This window comes from Xenopus laevis, chromosome 8S, assembly GCF_017654675.1.
Source record: "Xenopus laevis strain J_2021 chromosome 8S, Xenopus_laevis_v10.1, whole genome shotgun sequence".
Classification (NCBI taxonomy): domain Eukaryota; kingdom Metazoa; phylum Chordata; class Amphibia; order Anura; family Pipidae; genus Xenopus; species Xenopus laevis.
Genome location: NC_054386.1, coordinates 66575629 through 66591040, shown reverse-complemented (window position 1 = coordinate 66591040; position 15412 = coordinate 66575629). Strand labels below are relative to the sequence as shown.

The 15412-nt window shown below is 39.9% G+C and overlaps 1 protein-coding gene across 2 annotated transcripts; it reads right to left on the bottom strand.

Annotated features, from left to right (window-relative positions):
* Nucleotides 1-212: 212 nt before the first annotated feature.
* hmgb3.S (high mobility group box 3 S homeolog) lies at nucleotides 213-5017 on the bottom strand. 2 transcript variants are annotated; one of them, XM_041574315.1, is made up of 6 exons: nucleotides 4942-5002; nucleotides 2082-2180; nucleotides 1755-1911; nucleotides 1532-1671; nucleotides 1258-1432; nucleotides 213-1169 (listed from the first exon to the last, which is right to left on the bottom strand). In XM_041574315.1, exons 2-6 carry the CDS (start codon nucleotides 2111-2113, stop codon nucleotides 1029-1031), a joined length of 645 nt encoding a protein of 214 aa, XP_041430249.1. In that variant the 5' UTR covers nucleotides 2114-2180; nucleotides 4942-5002; the 3' UTR covers nucleotides 213-1028.
* Between the last annotated feature and the right edge of the window lie 10395 nt (nucleotides 5018-15412).

The window sequence follows — 15412 nt, the reverse complement described above, 5'->3', positions numbered from 1 at the left end:
ATATAATTTATATTCAATGATCACCCTTCTTTGCATAGTGCTATGGGATAAATTGGCACTTTATAGATTCTTGTTAATAGTATAAAACCCTCCCACCAACATTTTTAGCAGACAGCACAGGCATAAAATCAAACCTGATGAATACATTTGTTCAAACTTGGATCCTGGAAATAAGTGGAGCATGCAGAACGTTTCTCAAGAACAGTCTTAAAAAATGTAATACTGTTTTATTTTGCTTCAAAAACATTTCAGCATTCTAAACATAAAAAAAATGCAAATTTTAAGTACAGAACGTTTTTGAACTCGCAGATACCGTACTCACTCGCTCTTCACTTCAGTCAGTAAAGTAGTGTCTACAGTCTGTTTAAAAACTACCGCACTTAACTAAAAAATAAACCCATAAATGTTTCTCATGCCAGCTGAACCCCTCAACAACTAATGGCAGAATGCTAATCTCACTATATACAGAAAGACAACTTTAAGCTAAATAGACGCCAAATGTAGTGTAAATTGATTTTGTGTGCATGCTTTGGGCTAGAAGGGCAGCCCCTTGAAAAGGGGGATCCTAGTCCAGGGGAGTTTGTAGTCCCTGAGGTACCAAGAGCTCCAAGAAATATGCACCATAGGAATTTGTCTAGTTTACAGATCCATATGTACAATCCATAACCCAGGATTTTCTAATCAATAACCATTAAGTAACACCTTAAATAAAAAATGCTTGAAACATTTTTAAATGCTTTGTTACACTAACAGGAAAGTGCACAGAGTGAGGAGAACACTAGAGTGCCTTTTCTTTAAAAAAAAGTTTAGAAATATGTACAGATTTGACAGTTTCATATTGCTCATGTTACCACGCACTGCTACTTAATGTAAACCAGTTACAATTCCAAGAGCAACATTATGAAACAGTTTACATCAAATTTTTGCAATTAAACCTAATGAGGGCAAGTTGACCACCTTATTTAAGATGGAGTCATTGACTGCGGTTCCCCTACTCTATGGTATTCACATGGACAGAATGTACAACTTTATTCATCATCTTCTTCTTCGTCCTCTTCATCCTCCTCCTCTTCTTCGTCGTCGTCATAATCTTCCTCTTTTTTCCGTGCTAATTTTGGGGCTCCTTTAGCACCATCAAACTTTCCTTTAGATTTGTAGTCAGCAACATCCTTTAAAAGTAGCAAATTAAAAAAAAATTAAAAAAAGCAGTTTCCGGGGAATGCATACTATAAGTAAAAATGTTCAATTCAGTATTACCTTTTCATACTTTTCCTTAAGTTTAGCTGCCTTATTGTTGTATGGCTGCTTCTCACCATCACTTAGGTTATTCCACATTTCACCCAGTTTCTTTGCAATATCACCAATGGAAATACCAGGGTTTGTAGATTTTATTTTTGGACGGAATTCTGAGCAGAAAAGGAAAAAGCCAGATCTGTGGGGGGGGGGGGGGGGGGGGGGGGGTAAGTCACAATTAGCAGCTTATACAAACAAAAACAACAAACTACAACCACCCAGCAAACTTGGTACTTACGGTGGCCTTTTAGGGGCATTTGGGTCTTTATTCCTCTTGCCTTTCTTTACAGGTCCAAAATCTTTCATTTCTCTGTCATACCGCACTTTGTCTGCCTTCGCCAGGTCTTCAAACTTTGACTTCTCTTTACCCGACATGGACTGCATAATACAAAAGCCATTTGTTTTAATAGGCATGGATTATCTTAAAGATGAACACAACCCATTATTATCAGACAACATACCCTCCATCTCTCAGAGCATTTCTTGGAAAACTCTGCAAAGTTGACAGGGATTTCAGGATTTTTCTTTTTGTGTTCTTCGCGGCATGTCTGCACAAAATATGCGTAAGCAGACATCTTGCCTTTCGGCTTCTTAGGGTCACGTTTAGCCATCTTTACTCTTAACAAAAAAAAAAAACAAGATACACGCATTAGTGTTTTACGGACATCGCACAGAAGTTTCAAACAACGATTAACACTGGAGGAAAAATGTTAAAGGGGTCTGTAGACTCTGTACAATTAACCCTTAGCAGTTCAAATGCTGAACTACAACTTTCAGAATCCCCTTACCCCCTACACTTTGTGTAGACTGCGCTCAGCATTGAAGATGTTGGCTACATAAGCTGGACTTTGTTGTGCCATTACACACACCACCACTCTAAACACAGGCTGCAAAAATGAACAAAAAAAAATTAAGACCCATGTAAAAAAAAAAAAAAGTGTGGCAACTAACCAACTATTCCTTAAAAGGGGTTGTTCACCTTCAAACAACTAATTGTTTTCCGGATAGATCACCAGAAATAACTTTTTCCAATTACTTTCTATTTTCTATGTGTCAAAATTTTTCTAATATTGAAGTGTAAAGTGAGTTTTTTCAACTTCTAAAGAAGCTTGGGGGGGGGGGTTGCCAACCACTAAACATTTCTAAATTGATACCATTTAGTTGATCCATTTGTTTTCTTTGTCCCTGCTGAGCAGAATCTCTGGGTTTCATTACAGGCAACTGTTAGAATTGATACAATAGTTGCTAATGCTCCAGAGATGCTGCTGAGAAATGGATCAACTAAATGCTGCCAAATTTTAACAGTTTAGAGTCTGCACCTGAATTACTGAGCTGTCAGACTCAAAACACCAGAGACAGGACCGGAACGTTAATCTTAGATTTTGGAAACACAGTAAAAAATAAATAATGGAAAGTAACTGAAGAGAGTCATTCTGGGTAACAACTGAAAAAAAATAAAAAAATAAAAAGTGTTCAGAAGGTGAACCACCCCTTTGAAATATTGTTTATAAACCTATTGCATTATAAAAAGATATTTATATACACTAGTCAGGTGTCACAACTATCCCCAGCATAAACAAACCTGACCCACGGTACTAGGCAATTGTAACAGATTTTAGGTTTAAACCTTCAACTGTACTTTACTATGGGCTAGTTAGGTTTATGCTGGGGATCCATGGGATCTCAACTGGCCTTCTGTATTTAGAGGACTTTGAAATCTTTGCAACTACTGGTTAAAAATCAGCAATTTCTCCTCTTTGGCTTTCACCACTGAGCCAATTATGGCAGGACAAACGTCTAAATATAAAAAAATAAATAAATAAATAATTAGCAAAATAGAATTCTTTAACTAAAATAACCCGCCCCCACATAAAGACTGAAATGTCAGGTAAAAACAAAGCATGAAAAATAAAAAATTTATATTTATTTTTTTTTTAAAAAAAGTGCAAAACATAAAAAGAATTAGTTATAAAATAACATAACATTAAAAAAAAGATAAAATGAATAAAGGTTAAGTGTGATAAAATAAAAAAAAATTATAAAAATGATAAAGGTGAAGTATGTGATAACATAAAAATAATAAAATAAAGGTGAAGTAAGGCATGTTATAACTTCAAAACATGGAAGCATAAAAAAAACAAAACACAAAGCCCTGCCATCTTCATGTTTCCCCACAGCCAAGGTCATTATTATGAGAAAGGAGAAGAAAAAACTGCTAAAAAGCGTGTGTGAATAAATGTGCCCCTATTGCTGGCTGGAGTTGCAGGCACAGCCCCTGCATAGAGCTGCACTGCGAGGGAAAAAGAAAAGACGGCGGGTCAACAAGACACCAATAATTCATCTTCCATTTTGTGAAATGCTTCTTCATGAAAGAAAGTCCCCCTAAAATGCAGCCCTCAGAAACCCTTTAGTTGTGATTTGAATGTGGGCTGGAGGTTTGTGGGGGAATTTGGGATTAATCTGCGGTGCCGGCGGTTCGTGTATGAGTATATAGCCTTGCTATGGAGTATATAGAGAAGCCCAAGCTGTTGTTTGCAATGGGCTCTCCATTCACTAAAATGGCTTCTCTCTGTGTGCATAGACACTGCTATACACTCACTGCATTCCTTCCCCGCGCATACGGACTCGCCTCTTTCAGCAGCGGAGAGCGGGATAAAGACACAAAAGGCACGGCTGGAAAGAGCAGACTCTCCTCTCACCGAATCTGACGTTTATATTCACGAACGAGGCGGCACGGAGCGGCGGGGAGGCGATTTACGGTGCCCCCCCATCCCTACACGCCGAGACTTAGCGCAATACCCTGTTTAACAAAGAGCCGCGTTCAGCCATTACAGTCAAAGGGAGGGAGACACGGGGTAGGGGGCGCGGTATAAAAAGTAGAAAAACGGAGAAACGACGAGGGAAAGTAGGAAAAAACCGACAGCACTGGACAGGGAAGAGTCGGGGCAAGAGTTGAGGTATTTTGGGGGGTTTATAATACTTCCCCTGGCCCGCGGGAGCAGTTTAAAGAGCGGGGATCAAACGAGCGCAGGTTTTTCCCAGTGTTATTAATGGGAGGCGCAGAGCAAAGCTGCAGAGGAACATACAGGGCACTAACTGAGGGCTACTAAATAAACGTTATACCTAAAAAACGGGGTAAATAGAAGTGGGGGGATTTACCCTCCCCACCCCTCCTCCCTCTTCTTCCTCCTAAGACAGAGAAACAACAAGGCAGAGGATGACAGGGACAGCCATGTTATTGCAGAGCTATTGCAATGCCCCAAACACACAGGCATCAGCGACAGTAGCCCATCTTTTTTACACGACTACAAGTCCCAGCACAGCGCGTCAGCTCTGCGGATAAAGGGATGATGGGAGTTGTAGTTCTCCCAACGGGTTCTAGCAATGGAACGTACGAAGCAATGGCAAAATACTAACAATCACATACATATCTATACACTGAAGCGAATGTGCAGACGGCACACACACGCATATATATATATTACTGAAAGGGAAAGTGAAGCAAGCGGCACAGGTATAGACACACATACACAATACGACAGAGGGAAACCAACGGAATAGGAAGAGATAAGGCCGGCGGGACCAAGCGGAAAGTTTAGGAAAAAGGAGGGGGTGCCAGAAAGGCAGACAGAAGCTGTAGGACGTTACCTGTATTGTTCGCTAAGTGTGGTGTCCCCCCGTGCGCACGCCGCTCTGAGCTAAAAGCCTGGCTCGCTGCCTCGCGCTAGCTTACTACGAGAGCTTCCTGATTGGCCGCACGCCTCTCCCCCCTGTTTAAAACAACCTCCCGCTCCGGTCATTGGGTCTAGGACTCATGAATAATTCGCCGTGCCCGGGGGCGTCTTGATTGGCTGAGGCGGCCGTCGACGTCATTCATTCAAAAAGAACACCCGCCTGGGGGGGAAAAAAAGGAAAAGTGAAGAGAGTTGCTGTAGAAAATCTATGGAAAGGAGAATTCATGCAAATAGAAATCTTAAACAAATAAGGCCTTTACGGTCCTTTGTTACACCTGGCAGATTCTTGCATAGTCTGGTAGCTTTGTATAGTTCTTTGGGATTTATATATATATATAAATAGTGTAAATAAAGTACCCCATATTGTAAAATATAAGGGCTATTCCACACGGGGAGATAGCCACGCGTTTGCGGTCGCGGCGACAAAGCGCCGCGCCAGTCGCCGCGACCGGCGCAGGCGACAGTTTTGTATGGGCGCCTATGTAAAAACGCCTGTGCTAACCACACGAGGCGATGCGCTTTTCAACAGTCGCCTGAAAAAGCCTGGCGAGGCATTTTCAGGCGACTGTTGAAAAGCGCATCGCCTCGTGTGGTTAGCACAGGCGTTTTTACATAGGCGCCCATACAAAACTGTCGCCTGCGCCGGTCGCGGCGACTGGCGCGGCGCTTTGTCGCCGCGACCGCAAACGCGTGGCTATCTCCCCGTGTGGACTAGCCCTAAGGATATCATAAATCACAGAGGAGTTACATGACCATATAAAAGCAAAAGGCTGAGTGTTTTTGAACAGGCCATGGAACTCCAAGGTTACTTCTAATATCCTGATATTTATTTATTATAATACACGAGTTTTAGTGAGTCATGTGACACAAATGACATCACTACTCACTGTTTATAACTGATGACATCACTCACTGTTTATAAGGGTATCATTACAAGATATTCATGGCTTTTGTGTGCATATGTACCCCTCGTTGCAGAGTTAGCACAGCGGAGCTCACGGAAGCCATCTTCTTCTCTTCGATAATATTCAGGTATTCTTCCTTCCCTTCAGCTTAATGTCCGAAGATTACAGAAGAGAAGAAGATGGCGCCCATGAGCTCCACTGCGTTTACTCTGCAACGAGGGGTAGGGGCAATTACTGGAGTTATCACCTGTGTGGGAAGGAGCAGGGAGGGGGGACTATGGATGGTAGGGGCTAGTGGGTTTTATTATATGGGGGGTTTAGTTCTTTAAGTAAATACAAACTGTTCGGGTTGAGGGGGGAACCTTAGCTTTCTGCCATTGCAGTTTTTAGTATTTATAGAGTAGGTGCTATTAAAAGATTTAATGTGTACACAAAGAAAAGGACCTACGTAGTTTAAACCATTTCTGTACTGTATAAACTCTAAAGTGCTGACATTCATGTCATAGCAGTGCAGTCAGAGGTGGGCCAGGCCGGCCCTAGGCAACCCAGCTGGCCAGTTGTCCCCACTTCCCTCGTCACGGGTGTAAGCAAATGCGCAGTGATGTCACGCACAGTGACGACATGCTCACATACGCGTAAGTCGAGTGCCAGGTGAGTCCGGTCTAGGGGTAGGCAGAAGAGGTAGCTGCACCCCCCAATCATCATGCCCAGATTGGTGGAAAGGCCACAAAGGCCAGGGCCTAGGACGGGAGAATTCAGCATGCTGTCCAGCTGCATCTGAATGCATTCCAAAACACTGGAGATATGCAGATTTAAAACAGGAAGTAGTGTTCTGGCTATTATGTTAGACATCCAGTCACTCCAGCCTTTATACATTACATTTTTGGATAACTAACTATATTCAAAACATTTTTTATTTTGCACAGCCTATCTGTTTAACCAGTTTTTATTTTTACACTGAACAATTCCTTTAAGGGAATAGAATCCTTGGTCACAATAGGCTTTAATATAGATAACTGGATTCATATGTGACTTTTAACATTATATTATCATTAGGAGGTAGATTTTTGGCAAACTTCTTAGCCTGAAGCTGTAGTTTAGATAATTGGTTTATGATGTTCAGCCTGCAACCTTCAACCTACAATTCCCAGTACCTTAGGCTAGAAGATGTTAAAAATATATATATAGAATACACAGCTGGGCCACTGAGTGCGCATTGCAGTAACCTTCTAATATAGGTATATTCATTATTATTACTCCCACCTGTGACTTTCACTTTCAAAGGACACTGGGGGCTGTAGTTCAAAACAGACAGAGAACTGCATGGTTAGTTATTAGCCTAATCATCTTATGAATCTTCTATAAATATATATCTTTATATTGACTGTTTTTGTGTTTTGCCAGTTTGAGGCCCATGACGTTGCCCCAAAAATCATACATTTGTCTCAAAATAACAACATTATAAAAGTTGCCAATGTGTGTCAAACTATATTAGTGATGTTACAACTAAAATATAGAACAAAATGTGTCCCTCTGAAGTCGGGAGTATAATACATATAATGTACAGAAGAACTAATGAAAGGTGGTATTATAAAATAATAATGTATTTATAAAGCAACAACATATTCTACAGCATTGTACTATAGAAGGGCATACCCATGTCAGCACACATACACATTAGATATAAATATTGACTGTAAAGGAGGTAATGAGTGTCTTATTTAGAGAATACAAAATGTGATGCATGGGAATGAAGCACCTTTTTTATAAGGTTACCTACTGTAAATATGACCCAGTAGTCATATTCAGTAGCATTTATGGCTGGAAGAATTATTTCACATCCTTGCTATCATGTCCACAGATGATGGACTCTTTATTTAAATATAAATGTAGCTGTGGAAGAATTGCCTGGGGTTTGTAGCACTAGGAACTATGTGTTTACGTGCTAGCCACATAGATCTCAGACAGAAACAATACACACTGCCTTTTGTGATACTAGTTTATCTTATTTATCTTGTCCTGACAAGAGACTGTCTGACATTGCAGAAGTCCAGAATAATTGTATCTGTGAGTACTGTATCAATTTCCTGAGAAGAGCACAATGTACAGCTGGCAAATACGTCTTGCGCAGAATGAATTAGCTGAATATTTAAAACCCAACACCTAAATGGTTGGTATTTCCTTGTTTAGCTAAGCAGCATTAAATATAGCCAGTTACTACTTCCTCTTGCCTTCTTTCCCTGGACAGCATTAAAAAAGCAGGTCGAACCTTTGTTAAACTACAATCCTCAGTTTTTGGCAGTCAGAAAATGCTAGCAATAATAGTTCAGATACATGTAACTAACTGCAGGATGGACATCTGTTCTATGGGAGATAGATTAAGAGGTCACAGTGCAGATCTCTGCAGTAAAATGTCAAATCTACATAAAGATGGATGGCCCAGCCAGCTATTCCCAACAACAGCTTTTGGCAAGCCAGGGATGATGGGAAATATAGTCCAGACAAAGCTAGAAATTAACTGCAGAACGGACAGCTGTGCTGTGGATGATAAGAGGTCAGACTGCAGACCTCTGCAATAGAATGTTGAATCTACTTCAAGATGAATGGCTAGACAGTGGTCTTCCATTAATAGCAGTTGTCCCTCTAATGTAGCACAGTTGCAGTCACTAGCGTGAATAGCAGAATAAAGAACAAAGCAACCTAACATAGTTGCAACACTTGAGCTTTAAGGTTGCCAATTAGATCTTGCCCATAGAAGACTCAAGGCTACAAATATGGCACATGGCCTACAGAAAATAACATTCATAAGATTCATAGCGATTGTACCAGAGAATGAAGAGCATGAGTTTCACCTCTTGGTGGGCTTAACTATGGGGCATGTTATAGGTGTTCTGCAGTCAGATCAGCTTTCACATCTGGCCTCACTATATATTAAAAAGGCACAACTAGAACAAGTATTGCCAGCTGGGTGCAGAATGTACCCTTTAATCAATGCCTGCCTTCCTGTAAATAACAAACAAGATGCAATATTTCAAGTGGCAAACCACCCTGAGATGTATAATGAGGCAATAGCTCATTATCTTCCTGTTGCTAATTCCTCTACTATTACAAACCAGTGAAACATTTTTAACCATAACATGATTATGCTGCTATACTCTCTTTTAGATTAACATTTACATACTGTAGACTTACTGTTCATAGATTCATCTATATGTAGATTTAAATCTAGATTTAGCCAACAGTAACTATGGGGCAAATTTACTAAAGGGCGAAGTGGCTAACGCTAGTGAAAATTCAACAGCGTGATGTCATTTCATACTTTGCCAATTTATTAACGGGCGTTGGCATAAATTCGCTAGAGAAGTGGACCTACTCTAGCGCTACTTCATACGCTTACGCCAGGCGAAGTTGCGGTATGGCGAAGGGACATAACTACGCTAATTCACTAACTTGCGCATTTTACTGAACTTTACCTCTTGTGCCAGACTTGCGTTCTCCACCTCAGACCAAGCGAAGTGCAATAGAGTAGATAGGGCTTGTTTAAAAAAAAGTCCCAAAAAACGCTGGCGTCTTTTACTGAGTGATAGGCTGAAAAAGATGGTAAATTTTTTTGGTGCAACCCTCCTTTCCCCCTACATTTGGCACCTAAACTATACAGTGGTGACATGTATAGGGCAAAATAAGCTTTCCCAGGCTTGTGTAGTGTAATGTACAGTATTTGCTGCTACATATACGTCCATTGTACTTTAACTTGTGGCCGTATGCAAATTAGGCATAATTAAACGTAACTTCGCTTTGCTTGACGAATTAACGCTAGCGCAACTTCGCTGCCTTTCACCTCCCTGAGCGCAACTTCGGATTTTTCGGACGCTTAGTGAATTTGCCCCTATGTCTTAGTGTTGTCCTTGTTTAAAAACACCAAGATAAATCTACCAACAGCTGTAAAATGCCATATATTGCCCAAATAGGTGTTTTACCTTTCAACCAACATGCAGGGCAGGACTGACAAACTGTATATTCAAGTAAATGCCACAGGGGCTCCTGTAACCTGAAATAGAGTGGCAATTTTTATTGGGCCTATGATGAAATGTGGTCCTCTGACATATTTTGAATCTCAGTCTGATCATGCCAACATGACCCCTTACCTAAAAACAAGTTAGTAATTCAATTTCCCTGGTATAGTCCAAGGGCACTTAAAAGAACAAACAGAAAAAGGCCACTCCATTCCAGCTTGGAAATTCTGATGTATGCATTCTTGCACCAATAAAATGCAAAACTCAGCCTTTTCTTTGCCAGAATATTTACATAGAGGGGAAAAAGTCTAGCGTGCCATAGGCCTAAATCCTACACATTGCCCTATAGGCTGGTCTTCCGTGAGCCTTTACTGTATATCAATTCTCCTCCTAAATAGTCTTCAGTCTGGGCCCCCTTATCAACTGTTTTGTGGGAGGCATCCCCATCATTTAACATGTTATGAGTAGAATAGAAGGATCTTTTAATGAATTGTGACTAGTGTGTAAAGGCTATCACGTTTATTAAAGTAGTGATTGTCTGAAATACATTGCAGTGCCTTCTGTTAGTAGACTTAAAAAAGGAAAATGAAACTTGTCATGCCAACTGAATGATAGCAGGTAATACTATTTATATTGTAATAGTGAAGGGAAAAAATGCTTAACCGCTTAAAGATGACTTCAAGTGTCCTCTTGCTGTGAATGAAATACAGCTAAGTGGTAAAAATCTCATTCAGTATTCAAAATGTGTAGCTTGAATTTATTGCTTCTGTTCTGGTGGCCACTGAGGTACAGGCAGTATAACCCTTTACTGCTTTGCACCATGCAGGAACCAGAGATCAAGCCAAATATATTGTTCTATGAAACAAAGATGGCTGGCCCAAGATATCATAAAGATTTTAATAGCATCCCTGCTCTCAAATAACATCTTCAACACACTTTTTTCTTGTCTTTTTTTCCCAAAGAAGTCACTTCAAAATAACTCTTCTCTAAAGACAGGCAGCTGGCTCACATTTACTAACGTTCTTTCTAAGTGGGAACGAAGGCTTTGATTTAGCTCCCCTCTCTAGCTATTGCTATGCGGAGAGGTTGCATTTTCTAATGGAAGGATAAGAAATGCAGCTTCTTAAATCTTCAGAGGCAGAGAACAGGCAAAGTGACTGCATGTATTGGCTGTGTCAGTGCTATAAGCGTGAACCATGGACTTGCTTATTGTTGAGTGGCAATGATTAAGGCTTCAGTACTGGTGGAGACTGAAATCGGCACATGCTCGTGTGCTCTCAGCATGAAACATAACCATAGACTGACTGTAGAAATGTAATCTTCACTGAAGGCATGCTTTTCTACTTTAATGTGTCACAGAAATGACAGCATTGAAATATCTAGCAGGAGGGTGGTTACATCGGGCTCTGGAAGCAAAAAAATAGGGGTTTTTTTTAGCTTTAAAGTTGTGTGATTTAGCTCTGAATGTAACAAAAGTGGCAAAAGAAGTAATTACACAAGCCCACTGCAAAATAATTTTAGTTAGGGCCCCCTCATTCTTAAAGCTTTAAAGAAGATGATTAATTTACAAACAGTGAAAAAAAAAGCAGGCACAAGCTGTGCACCCTATCCCGGAATGGAACACCAGAACCCATACTTCCTGGCACAGTATTTATTAGGGATGAGCTGTTGGGTGACCACTAGCGATGAGCGCTTTCACTTGTTGAAAAATTTGCAAAAGTCAATGAGTGTTTACATTTTTTTTACGTGTGACAAATTTTTACGCGCAACATTTTTTTCTGACTCCAAATGCATTAAAGTACAAGGACATTATTTCGTCTCAGCAACTTTTTTAATTTGACCACTTTTTTGTCCAAATGCATTAAAGTAAATGGGCGTTTTTTTCTTATAGTGACTTTTTTGTAGGTAAAATTTTTTCACAAAAAAAATTTGCAGATGGTGAAATGTGGAATTTACCTTGAAACCATGCCTGGCGAAAAAAAAATCGCTTATCACTAGTGACCATGTAGGTGTCCCATAAAACACCCCTAACTACAGGAGACCAGTACTTACCATCAGGGGCGATCCTGGCCCCTCCGCTGCCTGAGGCAGCAGCAGTTGCTGCTGCCCCCCCTCCCCTGGAAATTCACTCTTAAAGTACCAGGAGCAGCATTTTTGCTGCCCCTGGTACCTAGTGGGGTGCTGCCACCAGAGGCGACAGCCTCAACTCACCTCATTAGCGAATCACCCCTGCTTACCATCCGCTTCCATCCTGTACAGTGATTTTAAAATGAACCATGTCTCTCTCTTTCTTACCTGCCATGAAAGTACCATCAACTGTATCTTGTTTCTTTTCTCTAATGAATAAATTGGTGCTCAAAATTATGTCACAAGCATATGAGGCACAGACAGGCAGGATTTATTATTATTATTATTATTATTATTATAAAGGGGAATCTAAAGGCAAAACTAAAAATTGCTAAATGGATTCTCTATGCCATGTAGAACAATGGCTGGCTCGATCTTATTACCATTATGTTTATCATTCTTTTTTTATGTATTTTGATTTGTATATTTGAGTAGGAACTGCCATACAACTTCCTTTAACAGAGCCATTCCTTAAAGGCAGCAGTAGCAAAGTCACCATATATACTGTATATAATGCTGAAACTAGCAATGTGATAGCTGCCACTTATTGAGTAAAGAAAATATGCAGTGAATAAATGTTCAGCTCACATTATATGTCCTCATACTTCAAGCTCTAATGTATTTTAGGGAAGAATATGCCTTTCTTATCAAGAGTGATATACAGTAGGCTTTCTGTATACTGGGGAAAAACAAAAAGTAGGGAAATTGTTGTGGGTCTCTTTCTATCATATTCAGTGGAAATCCCTGCAAGCATGACAAACTGGCATAAATATCAATTACATCTTTACTTCTATTTTCAAGCAATAATATTAATCCCCATGAAAAACCATTGCTGACATACACAACATTGTGACTCCTAATATTTGGAAAGTATTAAAAATGACTTAGAAGCTGGACATACATAGTTCAGATTATATTTAAGGTGAATACTAATCAAAAGAAAAACAGTTTCTAATTGGGAGGTGTGTGCTTTGTATGAAACTCCAACACATTCTGCAGTCCTGTACAATGGAGGACATTTACAAAATGCCAGTACTGAGAAAATAACACAAGTGAAATCATTCCAGCAGAGAGGTACAATTGATTGTGTAGGCCGGGCCAATAACATTGTTACAGGGAAATGCATTTTGCTGAATAACTCACTGATTATTGTGTGTACAGGTTTTTTTTCTGTATTTTTGCCACAAGAATTTGTAAGACAAAGATGCCAAAAACATTGCTCTAATTGTGAAGAAATTCCATAACAAACTGCACCATTCACTTCTACAATTACCCCTGTGAATATTCAAATGAAGGGCAGCATACTTCAGTAAGAGAGGCTTAACCTATTGTTACTGAGCTGAGACCAAGCCTACATATTTAGTAAGTGATCTTCAGCAGCATTAGCAGTTAGTTGGGACAATAGAAACCCATGTATTCATCTGCAGATAAATGGCAAGCCAGACACTGTCCCCCCCCAAAAGCCATACAGTAGATAGAAAAGCAATTCTCCCATCGCTCAAAATGCAAAAACAAAAAAACCCATAATTTAGGAGTTTAAAGACTATGGGGAAGATTTTCTAAAGGGCGAATTGTCGACAGCAACTTTGCCAAGCCCAAATTCCCTACTACTACGCTAATTCACTAATATGCGAAGTTGTGCCCTGGGTGCCAAACACTGGCGTCTTTTCGCTAGCATTACTTTGGCAGTGCAAGTATTTCATAGCGAAGATGCAATAGCGTTCGTTTGTGCCTATTGAAAATTCATTAGTGATCTTGCGCTTATGGTCAGTTTGCATACGGCGGGTTATTTAAAGTTGTTTGTTGGTCTTTATTCTAAATGTTGTTTGAAGTTACCACTTTTTCTTATACATGTCCAGGGAACCTTAATAAAGAAAAGAGAGTTAATATAATGCCATACACATGAGCCCACTGTAAAATGAATGTTCCATATGTTATGAAATGTGTGGAGAAAACCGGTAACCCAAAAAAAGTTTGTCAGCCAAAAAAAGTCAGGACATTTGCAGGCAATTCCGCTTCAAAAGGAAAAGTCGCCAGTGATTTTGGAACATTAATGCATTTTCGGCACCCAGAATATGATGTGATCTTGCTTCTTTTAAGCACTCCACCTGGTAACGGTCATTTACCAGAGCAAAACGTCGCCTGCCGATAGAGTGCGAATGAACGATATCGACAGTCCCGTTTGATAGCAAACTGGCACCTGTTAGTGAATTGGTGATGTCCCTGCAGCGTTAGCCACTTCGCCCTTTAGTAAAACTGCCCCTAAAGGTGGCCATAGAGGCACAGATAATATCGTACAAAACAAATTTTCGTACGATATTCAATGCGTGTATGGCGGGAGACGAGAAGACCGATATTGTAAAAAAAAATTGGATATAGGTTGGCTCATTGATTGGGCCAGCCAGAACATTTTGATCGGGCACCCAGATATCAGCCAATGCTGAATCATCAGATACAGGTAGAATTCTATTGTTTCTATCTCTATATCTGACGATTCAGTTCTATACGTGTGTATTGAAACGAATGATGCTTCTTGCAAAGATATTTTCCAGGAAAAATCGTAATTGTAATGTCTGTGGCCACTCTAAGTTTAGGTTTTGCCCACAATGTACTTTATTACCTGCAAGATGCACCTTGTGCCCTTAGTAACTAGTTTTACTTTGCAAATGGGGTTTGGCACTGCTGTATACTGGAGGAGCAACAGTAGACAAGCATTTACCTTTCCAGCAATCTCTTCTATGTATAATTAGCTCTTAAATTGGAGGTAATAAAGAAAACTTAATTTATCCTGAAATGTGTCCTGACTGTTTTAAATATGGTATTTGTATTATTTTATATAATCAATTTTATATTATCAGTCTATAATCAGTGCATTCAGATGTGATCCCATTGTTTGACTGGTACTTGAATGCTCAAATTAGTACACTTTGGCCCACCAATGCACGACTGGGTAAAAATATGCTCATGTTGCAACCTGGTATTAGGAGTCATACACATAAGCATTTTATGGCGGAAACACATAAGTTAATCTTTTATTATCACATGAGTGTTCATCATAAACTTATTAACAAATATGTTTAAATGCGCCAATCAAGTTGATCAAGTAGGGGATCCATTAACCGGAAACCCATTATGCAGAAAGTATAAAATGAAAGAAATCTGGAGAGCCTTCCAGTGTGAATTAATGTCGTTTTATTGAAGCACTACATGTTTCGGACCAAACGGGTCCAGAGGATGGACCCATGTGGTCTGAAACATGTAGTGCTTTAATAAGACTACATTAATTCACACTGGAAGGCTCTCCAGATTTCTTTCATTTTATATGATACGAATGTAGAGA

Bases quoted from the DNA above. Each gene is read 5' to 3' on its own strand.
- hmgb3.S (XM_041574315.1), bottom strand. From the start codon at position 2,113: ATGCTGAGCGCAGTCTACACAAAGTGTAGGGG. The intron at 1,912-2,081 runs GTAAGGGGATTC...TTTTTTGTTAAG, and splicing joins GTCTACACAAAGTGTAGGGG to AGTAAAGATGGCTAAACGTG. The intron at 1,170-1,257 runs GTAATACTGAAT...CTACTTTTAAAG, and splicing joins TTAAGGAAAAGTATGAAAAG to GATGTTGCTGACTACAAATC.